This window comes from Zootoca vivipara, chromosome 1, assembly GCF_963506605.1.
Source record: "Zootoca vivipara chromosome 1, rZooViv1.1, whole genome shotgun sequence".
Lineage (NCBI taxonomy): Eukaryota > Metazoa > Chordata > Lepidosauria > Squamata > Lacertidae > Zootoca > Zootoca vivipara.
Window position 1 is genome coordinate 69,606,857 of NC_083276.1, and position 26,032 is coordinate 69,632,888.

Genomic DNA, 26,032 nt, shown 5'->3' on the forward strand with positions numbered 1-26,032 from the left:
TTTTGTGTAGCTGCCAAAAGACACAACTGAAATCTATGGGACTCCTACAAAGCAAACTGCTCACATTGAGCAGACTTATCTCCTCGTTTTCCTTGATCATTGTCAGCCATCACTGCTTCAGCGTAGTTTTTACCATACTGTTTTTACCATGCAGTGTTTTTGCTTTTCTTTTTTAAAAGGAAACTCATCCAGTGAGTCAGAATCCCTATAAATGTCAAGCCAGAGCTTAATGTTGTTAAGGTTTAAACCGGGAGCTTCATCTAATGAAATGAAATACTTTTTACAATCTGGGCTTCTGAGTCATGATCAGGTGAGATCTCGGAAAGGTGAGTAACCACAGAAGCAACTTTCCTTCTGGGAAAACTCAGAAGTCTATTTTTGATGTTTGCTTCCATCAGTGTTTTTAAATGAATATTTTAGATTCTTCTATGCAAACCGCTTGGAGGTTAAATTTTGTTGATTAAGTGCTATAAAAATTTCATAAGATAAAATAAAATAAAGAATTATTAAAGCACCAGTGGGAATTTCTTATATGGAAGGCTAGTTGAAATCAATGGGATACTCGTGAACATTCATCCCATGGGACTTTGTGCAGGAGAAATGTCCAGGACTCAACGTTTTCAAAGAATTCTGGGCACTGTCATTTACCCCTCACAGAGTTCCAATTCCCAGCAACCCTTAACAAACTACAGTACCCAGAATTCTTTGAAGCATACATTGTGCTTCAAATGTGCTTTAAAGGTACAGTGTCTACATAGTCTCATTATTTGAAAGCCTTCAGATTTTTATTTTTATAATATTCATTCATAAGCAATGCTGAAACAATTATGAAAGAGGGGAAAATGTGAATTTTCAGGAAGACAGCAAAAGAACCCCAAAACCATGGTCATACAAGGAACAGCCACCTTTCCTGTTGTCCCGTTCTGTGCTGTGAGAGCAGTTCAATAGTCTCTTTCAGCATAACATGACAATACAGAGAATGTGTCTTAATGCTGCTGCGATGACCACATGATGTTCCCATACCCTCCAACATGCCATAAAGGAAAATTGGGACGTGCGTCTTTCATACCTGCACTCCCACACAAGTCATGTGACTCGCACAAGAGAGTGACCCCCCCAAATGTGCATCTTTTGTGGCTACACTCCCATGTGAATCACGTGAATCACGCAAGTATGTGATCCCCGAAAACACTCATCTTTTGGGGGGTGTCCTTGTGGGAGTCAGGTGACTCATATGACAGCACCCCCCCCAAAAAACCCGAGCATCTTTTGGGGCCACGCTCTTGCAGGAGATAAAATGGGACATCCCAAGATCCAATCAGAAGCAGGGATGGTTTCTATAATTCCAGGATGCCCCACTCAAAAGTGGGACAGTTGGCAGATATGTGTTCCCTGTTCTCCTACATGGCACTACAAGAGGCAATGAAACTTCCCTTGCAGCACAGTATGGGAAGGCACAACATTGCCCGGTTGCCTTGGCAACCCAGGAGCCTTATACTAAGCGAGACTATTGGTCCATCGAAATCAGGGGTTTTCAACCCGGTCCCTACCACCCACTAGTGGGTGTTTCAGGGTTCTAGGTGGGCGGAAGGGTATTCTATGGCACAAGCTGAAGCCTCCTTCCATTGAGCACTGGTGGGAGGTTAGGAAATTTTACTATCAAGAAAGATGCATTAGTGGGTGGTAGGTATAAAAAGGTTGACAACCCCTGATCTAGATCAAGGTCTCAGACTGGGAACATTGCAGCCCTACCTGGGGGTGCCATTGATTAAACTTGGGAGCTTCCACATGCAGAGCAGATGTTCTACCCCTGAACTAAGGCCCCAGTAGGTAAAGTCCTTTGCCACTTGGATGTCCCCTGAAAAAAAACCACTCATTTGCAGGAAGGTACTTCATTGGAGGGGCAGTGAAAAACATTCCCTGTTTCTGGTTAGACCAAAATAATTACTCAATCTTGAATTTGAAAAAAGAAGAGAGCAAGAGTGTCCAATGAACATAAAGGAACTGAAAATCCTAGAGCTGTACTTGGGTGATTTCAAACAATAAGAGTGTGGGTAGGCAAACTAAGGCCCAGGGGACGGATCCGGCCCAATTGCCTTCTAAATCCAGCCCGCAGACAGTCCAGGAATCCACGTGTTTTTACATTAGTAGAATGCGTGCTTTTATGTAAAATGCATCTCTGGGTTATTCGTGGGGCATAGGAATTTGTTCAATTCCCCCCCCCAAAAAAATATAGTCCAGCCCCCCACAAGTTCTGAGGGACAGTGGACCGGTCCCCTGCTGAAAAAGTTTGCTGACCCCTGAATAGAGAGCTCCCTTGTCCTTCTCTTTTTAGATGTTGTCACCAAAATATGAAGCTGGGAACAACTGCAAGGGTGGTCAAAATGACTGAGCAGGGACTTTTCGCTCTTGAGGACCCATGATATGTCATGACTCAAAGCCAAACCCTCCACTACTGAAATCAAAAAGCTGTTAATGTTAGATATTTTGGTAGAGGGTCCCACCCAGATGTCTTGAGCACTTCTCACAAACCACCAACACCGGTTGATCACCCAGACTTGTGTGAGCAGCTCTAAATGCAGTAGGCAGGTGTGGATGGGCAGAATTAGGCTGGGTATCTCAGGAAATGGCAGAGCATTTCGGATGAACCTTAGGGGCTACAACCACCACCATCAGAGCTGCCCATGAGTGGAAGTAGAGGTAATAGTAAAAATTAACTGTAGTGTGTGTGGAGAAAGTGTGCAAAAGGCAACACAGTGCAGGACTTAACAAATCCAAAGCAGATGGGAATGTGCAAGCATCCCTATGGCTCCTCAACTTCTTACACCCCCACATTTACACCACTATCCTGACTCTGAAGCCAAGATTTAGGTCACTATTGGAGAATGAATGGCCCTCCAGACTCCAACTCCCATCAGCCCCAGAGAGCATGGCCAATAGTGAGGAATGCTAGGAGTTGTGGAGGGCAACAGATCCTCCATTCATGCTTTAGGTTGTTGTGGTCACTGGGAATCTCTGAGCTAGTGCCAAACATGCTACATTTCAGTAAGTAAGCAGGGATCATTTTCCCATGATGATATTTAGGTAGGGAGGCACACAAAAATATATTACCGTAAAATAATGGATGAAAATCAGTGCAGCATAGCAAACACATATTCAAGCTCTTCCCTTGGATAGCTGAAAATTAATCTAAATTAAAGGACGCTGTTCTCAGAAACGATATGTTCTGCTTCCTCCAGTAATGACCATGTTGTGGAATGAGCTACAATAGCTCGGATATGCTCATGGGAAGAATTCAATTGAGTGACCCTATAATGATCCAAGACAGCACAAACACAATTAAGAGAACCTTAGCATTCATTAATGAATGAGAGCATTAGGAAAAGAGGAAGCTGGAGCTCTGTTAATGAATGCTCATGCCATTTAGGAGCTGAAGCTTCAGAGAGTTACTTAACTTGTGTGTTTTGATGCTGGCATGTGAGGTTCTTCATTAGAATCAAGGCATTTATAATGGACACTCTTTTAAAATTCTAATTTCATAGGAGCTAGTATTGTATCATATAGGGCATGCAAAGCTGTAAACATAATCCTAATACAGTGGTACCTCGGTTTAAGTACACAATTGGTTCAGGAAGTCTGTACTTAACCTGAAGTGAACATTCTCATTGAAAGTAATGGAAATAGGATTAATCCGTTCCTGATGGTCCGCGGAGTATTTAAACTGAAAGTACTCAAACCGAAGCATACTTAAACCAAGGTATGACTGTAAAAATGTAGCTTGCTTTTATGTTCTTAAGCCATTTAAAATTGCCAAAAATGATAAAAGCCCCCAAATGCATATTTTAATTACAATTGTGCTCACAGACCCCCATGCCATGTATGATGCAATGTGCTAGCTCTAGTATATTGAGCTAGTAGAATGGGTTATTGCCATCATGCCCTCCTGGTGAGCTTTCTGGAGTCATTTGATTGGCCATTGTTGGAAAAAAGTTCATGAAGAAGATGGATCTCGGGATTCATCCAGCAGGACTCGTTCTTGATGAAGCATGCCAACAACATGGTGAACCTTGTGTTGTGGGCCATCATATAAATCTCAGTGAAAGGAAGGATTCCTTTCTTTGTTGTTGTTTACTCATTCAGTCGTGTCCAACTCTTTGTGACCCCATGGACCAGAGCACACCAGGCACTCCTGATTTCCACTGCCCCCCACAGTTTGGTCAAGCTCATGTTGGTGGCTTCGAGAACACTGTCCAAGCATCTCGTCCTCTGTCGTCCCCTTCTCCTTGTGCCCTCCATCTTTCCCAATATCAGGGTCTTTTCCAAGGATTCTTCTCTTCTCATGAGGTGGCCAAAGTATTGGAGCCTCAGCTTCACAATCTGTCCTTCCAGTGAGCACTCAGGGCTGATTTTCTTAAGAATGGATAGGTTTGATCTTCTTGCAGTCCATGGGACTCTCAAGAGTCTCCTCCAGCACCAGAATTCAAAAGCATCAATTCTTTGGCGATCCATTCCATTCTTAGACATCCTTAATAAAACAACTGGGGGTGACAGGAGTGAAATGCATTCTACCCTGTAACTGGTGCTCTCAGAGGTTAGCATTTCACTGGATTCAACCTCTTGGGTTGTTGTTTTTCTGGGGGAGGGTTGTAAACATAAAGCAGTTTATCATAAAGCTTTTGTGCAATAAATACATAGACTTGCAAAGTTTCTGTATAGTTCACCAAGAACAAGCAAGTTGGAACAGTTGTTCTCAAGTTACAGAACAAAAAATAATAACCACTGATGATGTCAATTATTTGAAAACTGAGAACATTAATATGAACAACTCCCAGGTATCTTATCTACTCTTCCACCTCTCTTTATTTTACTGGCATATTGTGGAATATGTTCTTTGAACCTGCAAAGAACCCTTAACGACAACACTTGGTGAGTCTCCCCCCCCCATCTCTACAGGTGGCAAGGCACTGATTAGTTCAGAGGCAATTCTTTATTCCTTCCTTAAATTACAAATCACATCTCACACTGTTGATGCATTCGTTTCCATAAATAAATGGACTTTACTGACTCACAGATGAATGCCTTCATCTGCTCCTCATGCCAGAACAGATTTATTTGGTACTCCGACACATCATAATTATCCTTTCTAAAAGTGACAACGTTCCTATGGCAACATTTGCATTTTAGTATTTAAAATCTCACGAACATTCCAAAGTGAGAATATGTGTAAGGAAGAGTACCGGGGGGGGGGGGGGATTCTAAGCTGTCATTTATGAAGGAGGTGGCATAAAAAGCCAGGTGCACTTGTCTATAATGTGAGATGTCCCGGCATAGCTGGAGGAACACAACGTATTTCTGGTATGCACTTGCAGGAGAGTGTATCAGTTTGTTTTTAATATGTTGGAAGTGATCTGATAAAATGCCATCAGAGCCTAACACTGAGACAATAGGCACAGATTCCAATGGGAACCAGATAAGGCTTCACAGGAAATACCTTCAAGGAATGTACACCTAGAATTAAGAAGCTAAAGAAATACCTCACACTGACATTTTGGCCTCAAGTACCAATTTCAAAACTGCCCTGAATTTTTTTTGTTTCTTAGCATGCAATGCTGGCTACAAGGCTTCTATTAGCCAGATTAAGATGCTCTGAAGAAGAGTGTCGGTGATTTTTATTAATTTCTTACCTGCCCTTCAGCATGAGGCCACAGGGCAGGCTACAACAATTTGAAAAAATGATTTTTAAATCAATTAAAACAAATAATCTGGTGCAGTGCTTGGACTAAGTTTGTTGCCCCCAAAACCTGCGGCATTAGACTTGTTAGTGCCTTGTGTGGCACCGGGCCCCTCCATCCTCTTTCTGCTCAAAGGAAGCACACTGAATTCAAAACACGTGGAGCCCAAAATATTCTGCACAAATTAGTGTCTCTGTTATCAGCACCCAATAATCACACTGATCACAGATTGATACTGCATCAGTAAAGCAACACGTCCCAAGAAGGAAGGAAGCAACTGCCCTTAACTAGGGAACAATCTTTTCATTCCCCCCCCCCACTTTTCATGCGTTCCTTCTTAGCTCGCTGCATGCATCTGATAACAGCAGGTTGTTGACTTAAGAAAGCTCACCACAGTGTGGACCACTTAGGACTCTAAAAGATACCAGAATATGTTTGCCTTCTGAGTACTTTTTAGTTAACTGAGAGGCTATAGTACATCTCCGCCATACCTTGGCCAATGCACTGCTGACATGTGGCTCCCAGAAGGTTGACAGAGAGGGAATATGGTTCTCAGGCCAAAAAAATATTCCCCATCTCTGAGAAAAACAATGCAGATTAAAGTACACAGCAGAAGAGCCAGACTAGCAGAGAATTTATTTTATTTGAAATAGTACATAGAGAAGACAACATTACTTCTAGACATTTGAGAGAAAGAAAAATGTAGATTTAGAGTTTTATCAACAATGATCTTGGAGTGATAAGTAAAACCTACAAATTATTTGCTGGAATGCATTCAGCACAAGAAGATCAGCTTCTACAACCAAAGAACATAGAAGAATACAAGATGTTCTGAATCCAGCAAGCAAAATTCCAAGCATTTAACTGCAAATAATCAAAAGAATCCTACATTTATAGATTAGTTTTCTTCTGAGAGAGATTGATTTTGTCACCGAGACTGAGAGCCATTCCCTGCAAAAGAGATGAGAGATTAATGGGTACCGGTTTAAATTATTTATTAACATGCAATAGAAACAATTTTCTCTCTATTTATATATCCAATGAATAGCTGTCATTCACAGTTCAAAGCAGGGTTTCTAAGGTTAGGTCTGTTTTCTAATAGAATGCTGAAACAGCTATATTGCAGGCAACCCTTGATGCAGAGGGAAACCTAAATCAGCATTGGCTACTTCAATCTTTCATCAAATTAAACACTGCCAGGACAGCAGCAGCGAGTGTCATAATTAAAGGAGGAATCAAAAAGCTTTACTGGAGGGGAGGGGGAAGGGGGTCTCAAAGGCAAGTTTAGTGGAGAAATACCCAGTTATAATTCAATTTTGACTGAGAGCAAATACCCACATTTTCATTCCCTTTCAGTAAGGACCATATTATTTTGCAGATTCCCTCCTATATGTCAGGCATTATAACATCATGAAGAGTGAGATGGGCAGAGCTTTTTTGATATTGATACAATATTCTATTCTGTTCCTGAAGTGAGAAGGGAAGGACAGCCCTTGGCTCTGGAAAAGAGGTTTCCTATCCCATTCTGGCTCATATTTTGCATACTACAAAAGATTATTGTAAAGTGGTGGTCATTTTAATCAAGCAGTGTGGGCAGATAGCTTTCCATCACGGCTTTTAATACCACTGTATGCATTAAGGCAGAGATAGGGAAACTGTGCCCCCCAGAAAGATATGGTCCTTGGAAAAGGAACAGAGCTTGGTGGAAGAGCATCTGCTTTGCATGCAGAAAACCTCAGTACTGAAGCATCTCCTGCCTCAATCCCTGGGAAGCCACTGCCAGTCAATGGAGACAATACTGAGCCTAAGTAGAAGGCAGATTCCCATTGCCCTGACCATTGGTCATTCCGCCTGGAACAGACAAGGAATTGGGTGTCCAGCAACATCTGGAGGGCCAGGGGTTCTCCATCCCTGCAACATGCATGTGAATCCTCCTGCAAACTGCTTTTATCTATTTTTTTTTCTAGATTCCTTCCTCATTTCACAACTCCCCAACAGAAGGCTTGGGGGGAGGGGGGGAGGTGGTGGTGGCAGCATGGGGAAATGCAGTGGGGGAACTTTATTGCATAAGTGTCCTTCTGCTTGCCTAAGTTTTGGATGCAATCTTGAGCGTTTCATCTCATTCCGAGATTTCTTAGCTATAAGATGCTCAAACTCAAATCCCCCCACAGAACTAAATAGTATGTGCTGGAGGCAAAAAAAGTGCTACTTCTGTCTCTGATACTGCTTCTTCCATACATAGTTGAGACATATATGAACTTTTTTCTGTGGAAAATGCAGTTTCTATTGAAAACAGTGTCCGGCGCAATGCAAGAAGCCATTGTTAGAAGTGGACTTTGTTGACATCCTAGCATGTCCATGAAGCGACTGGATACATACTAGAATGTCAGCCAAGTCTGGTGCTCCTTGCATTGCACTTCTGAGAGTCGCCCCAGTTTCATGAGCACATTTTCCAGTACAGACTGCGGTGGTATGACAGGTCCAAGAATTTGTCACACACCTGGAAAAGCATCATTTACAACCAACTATTTCAGACACCTTTCTGCTAAATAGAGAATATGTCTCGAATATGTCTCGAATAGAATATGTCTCGAATATGTTTACTTGGGAATTCATCTGTAACTCTATTCCAGGATACAGTTGCCCACTCTCCCTAGATATCCTAACACAGAAAGACATTGACCAATTAGATAATATTAATTTGTAAATTTCAAACTTGCAACATCAGTTTGGGAGTTGACTATTTGAAGAGACATATAAAATATAATTACCTGACTTTTTGCACGAATTCTTATGTGTCCTGTGACTGGAGCATCAGGCCCAAGATGAATGGGCTTTTCAATGCTGACATTTGCAAGGGCATCTTCTCCGAATATGGACCGTGCATACAGATTGGCTGCCATGAAGCCACAGTAACCAGAAAGTGCCTAGAAAGACAATATTTTATATACCTTTTACAAGGGCATTTTTAAAATTTATTTTTTGAAATTAACTCATCACTACACAGCATCTTAAACTACATATTTACTTACAGGCACGCACCCTGCACCCCATAAGGGATTAAAGGCAGATAGTGATTATTATAATAATTAAATAATAATAAATGCATGGACTCAATGCGGAGCTAAATTACACTTTAAAAAACCCCTCAGTTTCTAAACCCAAAAGACAAAGAGAATCATATAATCGCTTGGATCCTAAGTTGCTCTTCCATTTGTGCCAAGTGTCCATTCATTTGGAGCTCTTAGCAACAAAACCCAAAGGTCTCCCAAACCTCAGAAGAAAATTTTCCTGGGGGGATGGGTGGGGATTATAGAGGGCTGCTGATGGAAAGGGAGGCGAGAAAGCCCCACTCCATGAATGTAACCCGATTCATTCACAGAAAGGAAGTTAGGATCCAAGCCAATGTATCTGGGTAACAGAACAGATTTAAATTCAATTAAAGTGGTTTTATTTGTGATTTGAGATCAGAGTTATAATTTATTAGCAAAAGGTATTACCTTTTCTGGAGTAAGGCACTTCATATTAGTTGACTTTAATATATGTTGCAAATATTCATTCAGATCTATTATATTTGTATTCACAGTGACCTTGAAAAATAAATAAATACAAGGACAATCATCGTACCAAGAACCTACAGAAGCTAAATTTACTCAAAGCTGATAAGACACATTACCATATCTCTGTGGAAGGCTGTTAATCTAACATGGAAACAGTGGCTGTTCTACCTCGTAACAAGTTCAGAAGGATGAGATAATACACCCTATTCTATTTAATGTGACCAAACAAAGCAAAACAGCACACATTTGCCGTATATCTGAAACGGTCCTGCACAACTCAAAAGCCTGTATTTGAAACAAATTTCAGCCCAATAAAAAGTGTATTGCCATGGGAGGTGCACATGAGTCAGAGTGGTAGTTTTTCTGAAAGCAGTACAGTAGCTCAGATGCAAATACCGGCATGCGGTGTTCTATATGTAATATACTTGGGCTCTTATGCTCCCGCAAATAGCTGCATATGTTCCCTAGAAAGCTGCTTCCAAGGGGAAAAAAACTAACAAACCATATCACCCACACCCAGACCTGTATGGTTTCTTAATAATATTCTAATTTAAAATGTGGATAAACAAAGGGTAGTGAGAGCTCACTTTGTTTTCCCATTCAAATTCTGCCCACATCTGACGGAACTCAGTATCAGTACAAGTAGCAGGCTGGATGTAATCCATGATGTCAATATGGATGTCACTGAGGACAACGCAGTTTCTGTCACTAGCTGCTCCAGAAACATCATACACTGAGAGAGAGAGAGAGAGAGAGAGAGAGAGAGAGAGAGAGAGAGAGAGAGAGAGAGGGAGAGAGAGAGAGAGAGAGAGAGAGATATTAGGAGAATGGAGTCCATTACATAACTTGCAACAGATTGAATGAAACTCATACTCCTTCCAATTCGGAATAGTCATCTCTTTCAAAATAGCATTTTCCTAAAGCTAAGTTTGTAAAATAAATACAGTCACATCCTCATAAAATAGAATCAAAGCACCACACTTTTAAGACTCCTTAATTAATGTATACTATCAGACTTGTACCCAGTATTGCTCAGTAATTCTAAGGAAACAATCAGAGCGGCTTTGAAAGGTAAGGTCCACCATCTTGATTCGAAATGGGGTTCAGCTCATATCCAAACGTAAGACAAAAATCCTTGATGTCAGAAAACATCATGCAAAATTTGGTCACGGTATCTTAAAAGGTGTCCAAATGAATAGAGAAGACACAGACAGACAAACAATATTCCAAAATATATAGTTGATAATACAGAATGCTTACCGATATTACCAAAAATTATTCCATTCTCGGTGGAAGCGACTTTCACATTAGCCTTAATATTGGCAAAATCATGTGGAGCAAGTGTCAGAGGAGATGGTTTTTCCACAAGCTTCAGATCACCTGTTTAAAGAGAGGATGCATAGAAGTTAGCCAGGGGAAAAACTATTACCAGTAAAGCATTTTACATAATTGTTATATCTGTAATTGTTTACCTAATGTAGCTAATTCTAGTGTGCAATTCTGCAAAGTATCACTGGTCTGGTTTACCACGAGCACATCCAATACAATATCATATTGGTTGACATGAACATACGCCTCTGCATAGACTGGGTCCGAGAATCCTGTCAACTGAGTCACCTGCCAAACATAAATAGAGAGTTAGGCTGCAATCCTATCCTCACTTAAATGGGAGGAAGCCCTGTTGAAATTCAATGTGACTCACTTCTGATCAGAGAGGTATAGGATTGTGCGGTTAACGTCTTAACAAAAAGCTGGCATACATTATTGAAAATGAAGCATCACTACTGAAAACTACATTATTCCCTTACCCTATTCTCTTCCATTTAGGTCCATAAGGAGATTTAAGATCTTTCACATCCCAAACTATTTCCGATTATTAATACCAGAACACAGCTACCCTCTCTGGCATCCTTATCTTTCTGTAAACTGTACACTTGGGATATATGTTAAACAAGACACTCTAATGAACTAATGCCATTTCTGTGTTTTGCCCAGTAAAAACAACTTATCTTGTCTGTTTCATTCTCTTCAACCACAGCAAGTTGCACAGATTTTTCTCAAGGCTTTCCTCTGCTTGTTTTAAAAGGCAACAAGAATCCCTACAGGACTAACTGCTGTAAGAATGCAACTTACAGGACTTTTCAATACGTTTTCTAATATCACAAGCCAAGGTAAGGGTAACTGAAGCATTAACCACCTACAGTAATTGGTTTGCTGCAGGGAAAAGTGACAATAGTATGCCAGCACTGTGTCAATTGTAATTATGGGACTAATTCAATGCTGCACTTTGTTCAGTCAAAAGCAGAATCCTGCCCTTTTTTAATAATTAAAAAAACCAACATAGAAAAGTGAAAGGATTTCTTTTGCTTCAGTCCTAAGGACCGTCTGGTAAGACGGATATTTGACATCACCTTGTTGAGCTTGGATGCCAGTGGATCTGCAGCTTCTTTTCTTTGTGTGTTCCCCATAGCTGCTAGAAGACTCAGCTGAAACTGATCTTCCTTTGAGTTCATTTCATTTTTAGCAGTGAGTTGCATAAAAGAAATGGGATCATCTGGCTGAACTGTCACACTTCTCTTCTCAGACTCTTTCTGTGGTAAAGAGGAATAGGGATGAGTTAAGATATAACATATGCACAAGGAACAACTCTATGTTACCTAGGCTTTTTGTCAAGAGTCAGAGGCCCACAAAACGTTACATTTACACAGGCGATTTTGAGCTCTCACCTTCTGCGAGAGCTTCTCCTCTTCCAGCTTAGCAGACAGCATGTGAGAAAGGGACTGCCTGCACTCCTTGTTGAAGATGTCATTCATTAGCGGGGAACATTCTGAGAGGACCTTCAGGCAGAGAGAAATCCGATCCACGTCGTCATCCGTTATTGGTTTCTTGGGAAGAGATGACTTTCCCAAATGGAGGATAGTAGCCATGAGCAACATTGCCTCAGCTACAAAAGACTGAAGGAGTGGGGGAAGAGGACAATATTAAGATGTGCATTTCCTTTTGAATTCCAAAAACTCAACACTCCCTCTTAAAAATAGCATGCAAAACCCAATCAAAAATGGGAGACACAGATTATATCTGAAGCTGACGGCAGTAATTTGTTAGCTTGAAACTAAGTAGTACACCTTCACACAAAGCAAGATGTAAAAGCAGTGAAGGTGCCTTGAGTGTAAAGAGACTGTCTAAAAGGTGTGATCTTCAAGTAGCTAAGAGAGATGGCTGTCCTCTCACCAAGTGTCAGAGGCAGGAATCCCTTAAGCACAATTCAAAGAAATAGAACGTACATTTTGCTTCTTCTTTTCTTGAACCAGCATCACATAACGTAATGCAATCTTGGTCAGAGTTGTGGCGAGGGAGGCTGCAACAAAGAAATCCCCATCCAGCAAAAACCCTCTCAGTGGAGGCCTACCAAAAAAGAGAAAAGGGCAATTTAGGGAAACAGCACCCAACATATTGCTTAGCCATGTGACCTATATGACAGACTTCAGAAATAAAAGAACTCATATTACTGTGCCTAAATGTTTCGAAATCAGGAGGCTATGTGAGAAAAGCAGAAAAGATAGCCCGCACATCTAAATCAAAGTGCCCTGTGGGCTTGTAAGTTATATGTTTAAATGTTGACAATACTTTTTTAGACAAAACAATATAAAAGGAAAAGTTATTGTGGTGCCCTCGAGATATTGGACTACAACTCCCAACAGCCCCTGCCAGCATGGTCACTGATCAGGGGTGATGTGACTTTTAGTCCAAAACATCTGGAGGGCACCACACTGTCTGCACCTGATGTAATAGACTACCTATCATCCCACCCATAATAAACCCTCAAAATGCACAAGTACACAGAAAAGGGAGGGAATGGGGGGAGTGAGCCACACAGGTTGGATGATACATACTCATCTATTAAGTTACTAGTTAATTTTATGAAATGATGCGTTTTCAATTTTTTCCTTCCGTACAGAAGAACAGAACGGCCAGTAATGTTCCATGTTGGATAAAAAAACCCTCCCCACATTACTGGCTGGGACTGTAAGTACTTGGTGGGCTGGTTTTTTTTTTGGGGGGGGGGTGTTTTTTGTAAGAAGCTTTACTCAAGCTGCAAACAACTCTTTGCTTTGTGTCTATGCCCTGAGCCACAGCAACAAGATTCTCCTCTCTAATGACTCAGCAGGACTCGCTGCCAACGTGCAGATATCCCGTCTGAACTCAGTGTCTCCTGCCAATGATGTGCTTTCCAACTCCTGGCTGCTTGCTAAGAGAGAGGGGGGGGGAAATCTCCAAGGAATTCTGTATTGAGCTTTGTTTCTTAAAAACTTGAAACTATATACTTGGCTCTGACCAAATGGCAGTAAAGGCACACCACCCTATTCTGTCCAATATTCACAGATAATAACTGCTGCAGTCTGTTCAAGCGTCATTACTGGAAAGTTGAGACGACTAGAGAGATTACAGGAACAGAAAAAAATGCATCAAGCATTATATATCATTTGGATACTTTGTGTTCTTGCACTTTAAGGCGGCTTTAGTCTGGCAACTGTTCTTAATGACAGGTTATTGTTATTTTTATACATATTTTCATACTTGGCAAGCCATTATGAGCAACACCTTTCTGGAAGGGAGAAACAAGGTATACATTTTTGTACTGTATATATATTTAAATCCCACTAGTGCTCCAGGTGCTGTTGCACCATCTGAGGCAATTGAGGAGAGAAGTAGTGAGGATTTCCTTCAATTCTCTCTTCCTGAAAAATTCCTTGGACCCCATCTCCCATCTAAAAAAACTGGGGGTGGCAGCTGTGGAGTTAATGGGGAAATCGGGGAAAATCACCTCCACACATCTTACGTGAGTGGACACCTCCTGCCAGATCTAAAGCCCTTGCACTCACACAATAGCACCAGTTGTAAATCATCCACTACTAACAAAGGCAAAAGCCAAATCACCTGTCTTCTTCTTTTTTGGCAGGTCTCGAACTGCTAAGAGCACTCTGTGTAGCATACGTTCCCATTTCAGTAACCAGTTTTTGGGCAGGACCCACAGTAATTTCCTCCTCAGGCTTCATCTCACCAGCTTCTTTCTTGATTTCAGAGTCTACTATTGGGATCTGAAAGATTAACAATGTGACTGATAAAAAAATTAACAGCATAAACTTCAGCCTGGAAGATGGGGCTATATTCTCTCAGATGCCCCAAAGAAAATAGCTTAACTAATCTCCTCCCGTACGCACCTCCATATATTAATTTCTCTCTTTCCATTAAAGTACTCCCTGTTCCATTAACTATTAATGAAATTATGAATTATTTCAAGATGATTAATCTTTGATTAATTTGTTTAGCAGAAATTACAAGCTGGTATTAGCATGGTATTGTTTTTCATTTGTACAGTATATCCTCAAGAAACCACCAAGTGTAACCAATTTTAAAATCCTGTGTCTTCCAAAGGCTTATTTTTTCCTGAAATGTATAAAAACAGAAACATGTGATTTGATTAACAATACAGACACCTACCTCTCCCAGTGATCTACGGACTTCTGTCATTACACTCTGTATATCTTCCTTTGTGCTACAGTATTCTCCAAGGATCCAGAGGGCTCCGCGATAAATTCTATAAAATAAAGCACAAATAAATAAATAAATAAATAAATCATCCTTGCAATTTTATACAGATAATCAATTCAAACTGCACCCTCATGCATTTCATGGGCAAATCAGTCATTCCGGCTCAAAAGGATTAAGTAGCCTACAAAAATTATTAGTATTTGCTTAGCAGAGGCTTAGTTGTCTATTGATCTGCTTACCAGATGTATGAACTGTCAAAGGTAAAGGAGACGAGTGGAAGAACATCCTCCTCCCTCCTTCACTCTTTCAGTCAACACTCTAGATTGATTTCTCAGTGGCAGAAAAATATTGCAGGAACAGTAAAACTCATGGGATATAAGCCACTGCTAACAAAGGCAAAAGTCCAATCACCTGTCTTTTGGGGCACTATTGTGAATGCAAGGGCTTTTGATCTGGCAGGAGGCATCCACTCAAGGAAGAGGCAGGAAGGTGAGAAGAAGTGGGAAAGCAAAAGACATGTGAATGGGCTGTCAGAAAGGCCAAGAAGATGAAATGTTGACACAACCCTACATATATTTACTCACAATTAAGCTCCACTGAAGTCTACTAAACACAATGAACGTGTGAGCAGAACTGCGGCATGAGTAACCTTTTAATATCACTTCCCCTGCATGCTGAGAAAACACATACTAAAACAATTAACCTAATGAGGTTTCTCTCCCAGCAAACCAAGCTGCTTTTGAAATTTGAGATGCAGGATTACCGAGTACAGTCGTACCTCGGAAGTCGAACGGCATCCATTCTGGAAGTCCGTTCGACTTCCAAAACTTTCAAAAACCAAATCGCAGCTTCTAATTGGCTGCAGGAAGCTCCTGCAGCCAATCAGAAGCCACAGAAGCCCCGTCGGACATTTGGGTTCCAAAAGAACGTTCTCAAACAGGAACAATCACTTCCAGGTTTGCGGCGTTCGGGAGCCAAAACGTCTGAGTTCCAGAGTGTTTGGAATCCAAGGTACGACTGCACTAGTAAGGTAAATTTTGGACAGATTTCCATTTTTATCTGTTCAGAGGCACACAAAAATTTGAAGGCAATAAAATGAATCCTTATTTAGCATTTTAGCCAAAGTCATATGCACTCACATCAGTTTCCTGAACTTGCTTCTATTTTAACAACTTAGAGCACCTAAAACCTTTAAATCCAGGTGGGGAGCAGTGTCTACTTGAGGCATATGTTAAACTTACTTGACAGATTTAATACAGTGGAACACTTCCAGCATTTTCTCCACAATAAGTAGTCTGAGATTATCAAAACGCTGGATGGCTTCACGCACAAACTCCAAGACATCAGCAGCTGCAGCTTCATTATAATCACTGAGGAACTCCATCAACTAGGATGAGAGTGAATAAGTCACACAACTTGAAAGACATCAGCACCCCATTAGCCAGATCAAGAACTAGAAGATAACAGGATTTGGATTGACTGTACATGTCCAAGAGTGCTTTAGGCTCAACTATTTCTGTAAGGCACAGTGCACTGAACAAGGTGGCAGTTAGGTATACAGTAATTTGACAGCCGCTTTGCATGCATAGAGGCCAACAGCTGCCCATATCACATTCAACAAATGAGTCCCTTCAGCAGAAGCCCTGTGCAGTCTTCTGCTTGTGCAATGGGTCCCACCACCACCACCATTTCCTTCCAGCGCAACTGGCTCAGGGGTTGGGGTCAGGGAATCCTTGGAACAACATGGTGGGGGGGAAAGGGGGATAATTCCATCTGGCAAACCATATTGCTTGCACTGACAGAACTATCAGAATAGCATGATACTGAATTCTTTCTAAAAACTTTATTAAACTTTGGCAAGAAGAAGAGGAAATCCTAAGGAACTCAGTGCTTTCTGACTCAATAAAGTTGTTCTGAAGCTTTTATAATTCCAAATAACGACGACAAATTCTTGTTTAAACATCCACAATGTTGTCTGGTTACTTTCTGGCAACTACAATTCCACAAAAATAAGAACCTCTCCTCACAAAATGAAATTATGAGAATTTATAATGAAGTGTGTATTTTAACTAATAGAAAACAACAAACTGGGAACAAGAATAAACTTATAAATTGGGGGTGGGGTGGGACCAATCAGGGCTACAAGAAAAGTAGCTGAGAAGGTAAGTGACTATTAAATATTAAACATTTATTGGAAGTTAAGTGTAACAAAATTTGTGGAACAGGAAGCAAAATGTTGAATGAGTTGCTTACCACAGGAATTACATTTGCAGCCATATCAGGGAACCGAACACTACAGGAATGTAATGTCCGAACAAGCAACTGTCTGTATTTATCAGTGTCTTCATGCTCTGTCACATTATTTGTTTTAATTACTTCTTTCTTCAAAACAATCACCAGCTAGACAAAAGCAAAACACAAAACAACAATTACATTTTTTTAAAAAAAGGTCAAAAGATTAAAGCTAAAGTATTATGTAGTTACTCAAGAGTAAGCTACACTGAATTAAGAGAGACTTTACTCAAACATTAACAGGTATAGGATTCAGCTGTGGGGGGAAAGGAGCATGTGTTTTACCTCTTCTACATTTCTCGAAGATACAAGATCAAGAGCCAACTGTAAGGTCTTCTTGCGCACTTCCAAGTCTGGAGTACTCAGAACTCTTAGTATGTCCATTACTAGATCCTGAAATAAAATACACTTTGTTTGTAGGCATGGGCTATTTCATTTCTGTGCAATGCGCTGCTTATATTTATTTATATTTTACTTTATTTAATTTCTATACCACCCTCCATCCAAGGATCACAGGGAGGATTAAGATATAAAAAACCCAAAAATGCATAACACAGTTTTAACATACAACATACATTTGGTTGTATAGCTTTGAATTTAGGAAAACTATGCCTACCTGCAGTACTCTTTCATGGGCTGGGTGATCCTTGAGTTCAATCAAGCGGTCCAACACAATGAGCTTCACATTGTTGTCACTTTCTTTAATAATCAGGTCAATATAGCACTGAGCTGCTGCCTTCAGTTAAAAGAAAAATGAAAATGCTTAAAGCATTCCAATTTGTGATATAGGAAAAGAAGTGGACAAACAAATTAAGTTTGTCTAAATCAACAGTTTGTCTAAATCAAATGTTACAAACTAAGGAAGACTGGCAAGCCTGCACAATAATTCTGAGCACTTGAATTGATTTGCCTGTTTGACATTCTCTGGTAGTTTGCACGGATATTTGTGGCACTATATTTTCGAATCTTAGGCATCAGGATGAAATATGGGTGCACATTCAGAAAATAATTGTATGCATATTTCAAGTGCAAAATGCAGCTCAACCTTTGCATCCATTTCTGGGGGTGGGCAGGATGCAAAATACGATGCTATACAATGCAGTGGTACCTCGGGTTACAGATGCTTCAAGTTACAAACTCTGCTAACACAGAAATAGTACCTCAGGTTAAGAATTTTGCTTCCAGATCAGAACAGAAATCGTGCGGTAGCGGCACGGTGGCAGCAGGAGGCCCATTAGCTAAAGTGGTGCCTCAGGTTAAGAACAGTTTCAGGTTAAGAACAGACCTCCAGAATGAATTAAGTTCTTAACCCGAGGTACCACTGTACATATCTCAGCTGAAGAGTAAGATACTACTATTACCGTAGTACTATTGGACAACATACAGTTTGAAGTAGCCTCCTTCTAACTTGGCCCTTTCCTGACTTAGTACATCATGGAACTGCAAAATGGTCACTTTGTCTCTGATAACACAGTACCCTCAAATGCTTTCTTTAAATTATAAATTGGATAATGGTTCATCTGATGTTCATATCCATGTGCCAATAATCAATGAACAAAGCAGTACCTTTGTGAGACACTCCTAAACTTTACCTGCTGTTCCAATTCACAAGACTTAAAATGCCTTAGTACCAAATGTATACTGATATCCAGGACACTTTAAAAATGTTTTAATGTGTCACAATACACTGCAGTACCTTGATTGCTGTTGGTGCACTGGAAAGTGTAACTAATGTTCCTGCTGCTTCATATTTTACTGCAGGGCTCGATGATTGCAGTAAATTGTAGATACAACGAATAAACCGAGCTCTTTCTGATGGATTAGCATGGCAAACCTAGATTTGGAAACAAAAGACGCAGAAGCAACATTCTCTTACACAAGGAGGAATGGATTATCTTTTTTTAAAAAACAAATAAAAAACCCTCAACTGCTTAGTTCTCTTGTTACTACACTACAGTTGGTTGTCGAACACTGGGGAAAACCTGAACGAACGTACTAACCATACAAACATTAGCAGTACAAAAATGCAGAATATCACTGATACAGAAGTCTTATTCAAACAACATTGTATTTCTAAAAATACACCAGTTTGAATCTGACAAACTACTAGAACTCTGATTTTGGAAAATTGCTTTTTTGTCCTCTCCTCCTTGCTACAGCTTCCAAAAGTCGATTATGTGAGTTGGGAGACCCTCGTATTCAGCCTCGGTGACTACAGATGGAAATGAGTTTTATCAGAAATCACAGAATCCTATTGTGTCAGTGCAAGAGCCTTCTGATTGCACTTGCATCCAGCCTATCATCTTTCCATCTGATGATGTGGAATCTGGCATACAAAACCGTAAAGGTTGTAAATGTCTATTGTAGACCTACTAAAATGAATGGGCATGACTAATTTAGATTCATTAGTTTCAATGGATCTCAGAGCAAAACCTAGCTGGATACAACTCTCAGTTACTAACACATTTGTTAGTCCTTAACTTCCATTTTCCCAGTGTCTGCAACAAACAAGCTGAGGCTCATTTAATTTTTTTAAAGAAACAATTTCTTTCCCAATGAAAGTTTAAATAATTTCTTTCCTGTACCTTATAGATCAGTTCCACAATAACAAGTTGTAGAATATCACCAAATGTCTGGACTTGGTCAATACAGGTACTCAAGTAATCCAAAGCACGGTCCTTCAGAAATAAACAAAATAATTTTCACATTTGAGTTTTGCCATTTCTCATTAAAATCCAAGTAATATGCATTCATTTTTACATTTTATATCCTTTCAGTTTACCAGGGACACTCCAAATTACAGCAGGTAGTTTTATTTTTAGTCATATGTTGCCATTTTTGTACATGGATGACACTTTAATAATATAATAGGCTCAAGAGGCTGACAATCTAGAAAAAGACAAAAGGGAGACAATAGAAGGAAATGGAGGTCGGCAGACCTGGAAGATAATGCGTATATTGAAGGTACACATACTTAGGCATACTGGGTGCAGGAGGCATTGAAAACCCGTGTTTTGAAGAGAAATTTGAAGAAAAAGAGAGAGATGGCATCATAGAAGGCATTCTGGGAGATGTTTCCAAGCATAGGGGGCAGGAACGGAGAAAGGGTGCAGTTGTTTGATGAAGCAGGAAACATTTAGTCAGCTTGGGGTGATAGAGCTGGATGAGTGAAGGCAGGGCAGGGATATGACAAAAGAAACAAGAGGGGAATGCCTCTTAAATCAAAACACAAATTCAAAGTGTTGGTGCTGACCTTTAAAGCCCTAAATGGCCTTGGTCCGGTATACCTGAAAGAGTGTCTCCACCCCCATCATTCTGTACGGACACCAAGGGCCAGCGCCAAAGGCCTTCTGGTGGTTCCCTCGCTGTGAGAAGCCAAGTTACAGGGAACCAGGCAAAGGGCCTTCTCGGTAGTGGCACCCTCCCTGTGGAACTCCCTCCCACCAAACGTCAATGAGAACAACAACTAACAGACTTTTAGAAGACATCTGAAGGCAGCCCTGTTTAGGGAAGCTTTTAATGTTCGACTGACTATTGTATTTTAATATTTTGTTGGAAGCCGCCCAGTGGCTGGGGAAACCCCACCAGATGGACGGGGTATAAATAAATTATTATTATTATTATTATTATTATTATTATTATTATTATTATTATTAACATAATTCAAAACCAAGAAGGATGGGGGGGGGACATTTATTTTTACCTGATCAGCATGAATAAGCATCATGAAGGCATTTCTTTTGCAACTTGCATCTTTCTCATTTACCAGAAAATCATGGATCAGTTCAGGGGCATCAGGTATAAGATGCTCAAAGTTTCTTTTAAAAGAACAGAGATAAAGATTACAAATTTAATGCTGAATAATGTAATTGGATTAATACAAAATGTAGATGTTGTAGCCTTTTGAAGAAAAGTTAAAGAACAAATGTTCTGTGCTCAATCTTTATTTTAAAAACACAGCAAGGTACCCCAAAATAGGTAAATTCTTTTATCTGATGCCATTTCTGCAGGGTTACAATTATTTACCTTTTTTGTGAGACCACTAACAGGGTAAATCTGTAACATTGTAATTATAACTTGGCTGCAATTCACGGGCTATGCACCATACTCCTAACAATCACGATGGCTTCAAACCTTTCCTTATGCACTGCTTGACAAATCAATTTGAAGAGTTTCAAAACTATAATCTGCTGCAAAGAAAAAGCCACATAGAAAGGGGTTCCATGGATTGCAGCCTCAATTTATTCAACAAGCTACCAACAGTTGTGTTACCAATTCTTATGATTTTATTTTAGCCTGCTTTACATTAGCTTGGACCAAAAAGTAAACTTAAAATACATATTTCTAAAAATGAAGTTAAATGCTCCCAATTTCTCACAATGTCTCAATGCCATTTCTTAATTAATTTGAATGACAGACTGGCTCACAAGCATCCCATATAAAAAGCTATCAAAATTATGGTCATTAACTGTTTTTCACCAGAACCCCAGTGTGCTATACCCCTAGCTCTGCAGGTCTGTGTGTACTTGTAAAGGGGCTTCTGGACAGATTGGAAGACAACTGTGGCATCCCGCTTGTGCAATGGACTTCCACTCATGCAAACACTACTTTCCCTTCCTCTCCTCCCTCCTGTATTCCTCCAAAATCTGCTGAGAGCTACAGTGAGGAGGAGAGATTACACTGTATTCATTGGTGCAACACTGGATTCCATCCATTAGGGTCAGAGAAACAGGACTACTTTCCATACTTGATTTAATTTCATAAGTACAGTAACACTCCCATGCAGCATGTGTGAACAGTTTAGCAAAGGGAAAATAAACCAAACCAAAAAGTATTTAGAAATATTTCTCTGCTAGAAGTAGCAACTGAATTGGAATGTACAATCCACAATAATATAGAAACCACAACAGATACGAATTATGAATTCTTCAAGCATTTATTGAAATAAGATTTTAAGTTGGTGCTTTTAACAGGTGATGGTCAAGCTTGATTTTATCATTTGAGCATTATATAATTACTAAATAGCTCTAATGCATTAAGAGAGGGAAAATATGAAGTGTTTAAATGATGAGCATCATTTTTGGTTGTCACCTTTCTCCCGCACCCCCACCCCAAAGATACAGCATAGCTATGTTCCTAGCCTGACAGCAAAATTTACCTGTAAATAGTGTAGATTGCAAGGACTGCATTCCTGCGCACATAGCTGTGTCGATGTTCCAGACATGCACGAATAGCTGGCATCAATGGTTCCAGTAATTCTGCTTCTTTAAGCTTGCAAAGGAAACGGAGAGTGGATCCTCTGATGAACTCGTTTGGATGTTGAAGATCCTGAAACATCAAAATCAAGATGATATATGTACAGTATTTGGAAACGAAGTATTGCATTCTAGTCTCCTTACATCAACTAAGTCTACTAAATCTGGTCAAAATCAAAATCAACTAAATCTGGACAAAGGCAAAAATAATCCAAAACTGAAAGTCATTTTTACAATAAAACCACATCTTAGTCCAAAAGAACAAGACAAAAACATAGTCCACTTACAAAGCAGGTATTTGGATATATGCTATAGCATTAGGATGGCTGGTTACAAAATACGTTGATTACATATTACGATTCTATGCTACAAGTAGAATAAATAAAACATTAACCTTTCTGTAGGCATCACAAACAAGGATCATTTCTTGCAACAGTCTACCATCTGGAGTGGTCTTGGGAACAATCTCCCAAAATACTAAAAGCAATTTTTTGATGGTGTGGTCCTGAAGTGGCAGCACAAACCGAATAATAGTCATCAAAAGTCCTGGCAGCTTTTCACCATTTAAAATCATTATGATTACTTTCTTCAAGGCCTCTGTCTTAGATTTCACATCTCCTTTTTCTGTTAGACAAAAGAAGCTGCGTAAGTTACATTAACCACAAACTATGATAGCAGAACATTTTAAAAATGTTGTTGCATTACATACTATCATTCAGAATTTCTTGTTCTTTATCCTGCTACTGCTACATTTTGTTACATGATAATCACTATAGAGGAGACTTCTACACTTTGGCATAGTAAACTGTAGCCTTTGCCAACCTGGTGCCCTCCAGATGTGAGCCCTAGTGACCCATGCTGGCTGGTGCTGGCTGGAGATAGAATCCAAAATACCTGGAAGGCAACAATTTGGTGACAGCTATCTTACTGTGTACTACTCCAACCAAAAGAACACACAAGTAAAGGGGATGGGGAAGCATTTCTGGGTAGACACTATTGGGTTTTCATGTGCTTCACATTACTGACAATTCAATTTAGGCAAAATTCTTACATACAACCATCACACAAAAGGATGCTTGAAAAAGTTCCCATATGGTGGCTCCTCTATGCAGTGGCTGTAATGCACAAGAGTTGCATGCTATAGAACGAACACACACTCAGCAATGCCTGCACTTTTGCTGCACTCCACTTTTTCAGTACAGCTGCAACAAAGTGCAGAAGGAACTGAAATTTAACTTGTCATTCATCACTGTTTGCTATGCAACATGCTTACTCCACCTCCCATGTTTTGCCCATGAGACCTTATGTATTTCCTCACACTGATGTGGTCTGTTAACCATTTTAGCTACTACTATATGCTAAAATTAGTTTATTTCACTTTTTAAAGACTGTTGTAAAGCATTTAATGTTTAAAATATTTTCATTTCTTTTTTTCTTTCATAACATTTCTCTGATTGCCACGACAGCACAACAGGCAATATAATATTTGAAATAAATGCACATACAACTATAAAAGTATGGTCCAGAAAGCATAACTTACCCAAGTCATTCTTTAAGCTCATTTCAGAGGGTGGCTCTGAGTCCATTGGAACAATGATTAATGTATAGCACACATTTTCTGCAGCCGTCATTTTGTCTCTTTATCAAAGTTCTCTCAATGCAAGAATTTTTTTAAAAAGATGTCTCACAAACTCTGGAAAAGAATTCCAATAATGCAGTTAATTGAGAACTATGCTTCTACTGTAGTCCATAATTTGCCATAAAAAAATTCCCACAAATATCTTCAAGTCTGCATTTTGTCTACTGTACTGAGGCCTGCAGGACAATATACTGTATTGAAAATAATGCAACAAATGTGCAAATATATGCAACCATATTTCAAGGGGAACAGTGCAGCCTTGTATTCAGGCATAGGCAAACTTGGCCCTCCAGATGTTTTTGGACTACAACTCCCATCATCCCTGACAACTGGTCCTGTTAGCTAGGGGTGACGGGAGTTGTAGTCACAAAACATCTGGAGGGCCGAGTTTGCCTATGTCTGACTGACCCAAGGAAGGAGGACGCCTCTGCACACCAGAGCCACCGAAACAGCCTTCGGGGCCAAGATTCTCTCTTTTTTCCAGTTGAAATCAAACTTCCAACTTCTCCCGATCCCCTGTTTTGTTTTGTTTTATCTCCGAACTAAGCTACCTGGCAAAGACTTGAACCCGGGTGTTTCCAAGCCACTCGCCGCCCTCCAAGCCAGCAGCAACGAGGCGCCCCTCTTGCGCCCGTTTAATCCCGAGGGAAATCCCAACGCCTTCCACTCCCCACGGGCTCCTCCGCCCTGGGAAGGCAGAGCCAGACTCGCGACCTGAGGCTCCTTACTAACACCCGTTTGACAACGAGGCGCCCTTCTGCCTCCCCCATCTTGGCTCGGCGACGGCGCCCAGTCGGCATTAGGCCCGGCCGAGGGATTTGGCGCCTGAGCCTCCCGTGAGGGCGCACGTTGTTTCAGTGGGAGGCTGGAGACCGCAGGGAAGGTCCTTCTCCGCTTCAGGGCGACGCTGAAGCCCCCCAGGAAACTTGGCGGGCCCCGACGCTCGGCGCCTCCCCAGGCATCCCTTTCCCCGCCCGCTCGGCTGCTACTAACCTCCCGCGGCTCCGGGTCGCGTCCGCTCGCTGGCGGTCCCCGCTGCGGCCTCGGAAAACGGTCGCTGAGGCTGCGCGGCCGCCGTCTCTTCGCTTCGGTAGCGGGCCGTAGCGGGTCTCCCCGCCTTCCTGTCTCCTCCCGGCGCCGCTGCCTCCTGCAGCTGACGTGGAAGCACTCGGCACGCAGGGCCACATCGATAGTACGGCGGCCCGGACGGGACACGCCTCCTCCGCCGCTCGCCGAAACGCGCGTTCGCCGGAGGCGGGGAGCTGAAGCGCGGCCTCTTCCGCCTCCCGCCGGATCCGGGTTGGAGTCCAGCCTGCGAGGGCCGAGGCTGCTGCCCCACCCGCTCCTGGGAGCAGGACCTGGCATTCAGTGGCATTCAGTGGCCCCCGATGGGGCTTTCGGGTTTCAGGCCTTCGTTTCTTTCTAAGCCACGGATGGAGAACTTCAAGGCCAGGGGTCAAATGCAGCACCTCTCCATCTCGGCCGTGGGCCTCTTTCCCAGGCCCTGTACCAATGCCAGATTTAAGTGTAAGCTAAACCAGCTATAGCATAGGGCCCCATTCTCTTGGGGGGCCCAAAAAATATTAAAGGGAAAAAAACTGGATGTACATTTCCAAAATATAAGATAAAAAACAAAATAAAACCTACATACAGCAACAGTGTGTTGTGTTGTGTAGGCTCCAAGGGTATTTGTTATGTTCAAATGGCTTTAGATACCTATTAGGTCCATAAATTACAACAGTGTATATTCAACACAAAAAACAGCCACAATTTGTTGTTGACAAGGACAGCTGGACATAAAGGGCCCCATTACCTTCAGTAGCTTAGGGCCTCATCAAACGTAAATCCAGCCCTGCATGTATCCCTCACCCCAAGGAGCATCCCTTATCAGCCTTTGCTCAGCCTTATTTGTGGTAGCTGGAATGGGTCCTTGAACTCTGACAGTGCTTCTTGCGTGCCTGACAGCGTTGTGCGAGGGCGTGGAAACTAGGCAAAATTCAC

At 41.1% G+C, this 26,032-nt stretch overlaps 1 protein-coding gene across 1 annotated transcript; it reads right to left on the bottom strand.

Moving 5' to 3' along the window:
• Nucleotides 1–6,356: 6,356 nt before the first annotated feature.
• On the bottom strand, nucleotides 6,357–25,210 carry COPB1 (COPI coat complex subunit beta 1). Its single transcript, XM_035119839.2, has 22 exons — nucleotides 25,025–25,210; nucleotides 23,933–24,085; nucleotides 22,787–23,016; nucleotides 22,296–22,465; nucleotides 20,841–20,955; nucleotides 19,723–19,815; nucleotides 18,834–18,971; nucleotides 17,754–17,873; nucleotides 17,423–17,530; nucleotides 17,099–17,245; nucleotides 16,087–16,232; nucleotides 14,795–14,891; nucleotides 14,231–14,391; nucleotides 12,577–12,697; nucleotides 12,019–12,246; nucleotides 11,704–11,883; nucleotides 10,765–10,909; nucleotides 10,553–10,672; nucleotides 9,880–10,025; nucleotides 9,233–9,322; nucleotides 8,504–8,659; nucleotides 6,357–6,683 (listed from the first exon to the last, which is right to left on the bottom strand). Exons 2-22 carry the CDS (start codon nucleotides 24,021–24,023, stop codon nucleotides 6,624–6,626), a joined length of 2,862 nt encoding a protein of 953 aa, XP_034975730.1. The 5' UTR covers nucleotides 24,024–24,085; nucleotides 25,025–25,210; the 3' UTR covers nucleotides 6,357–6,623.
• Nucleotides 25,211–26,032: the final 822 nt, after the last annotated feature.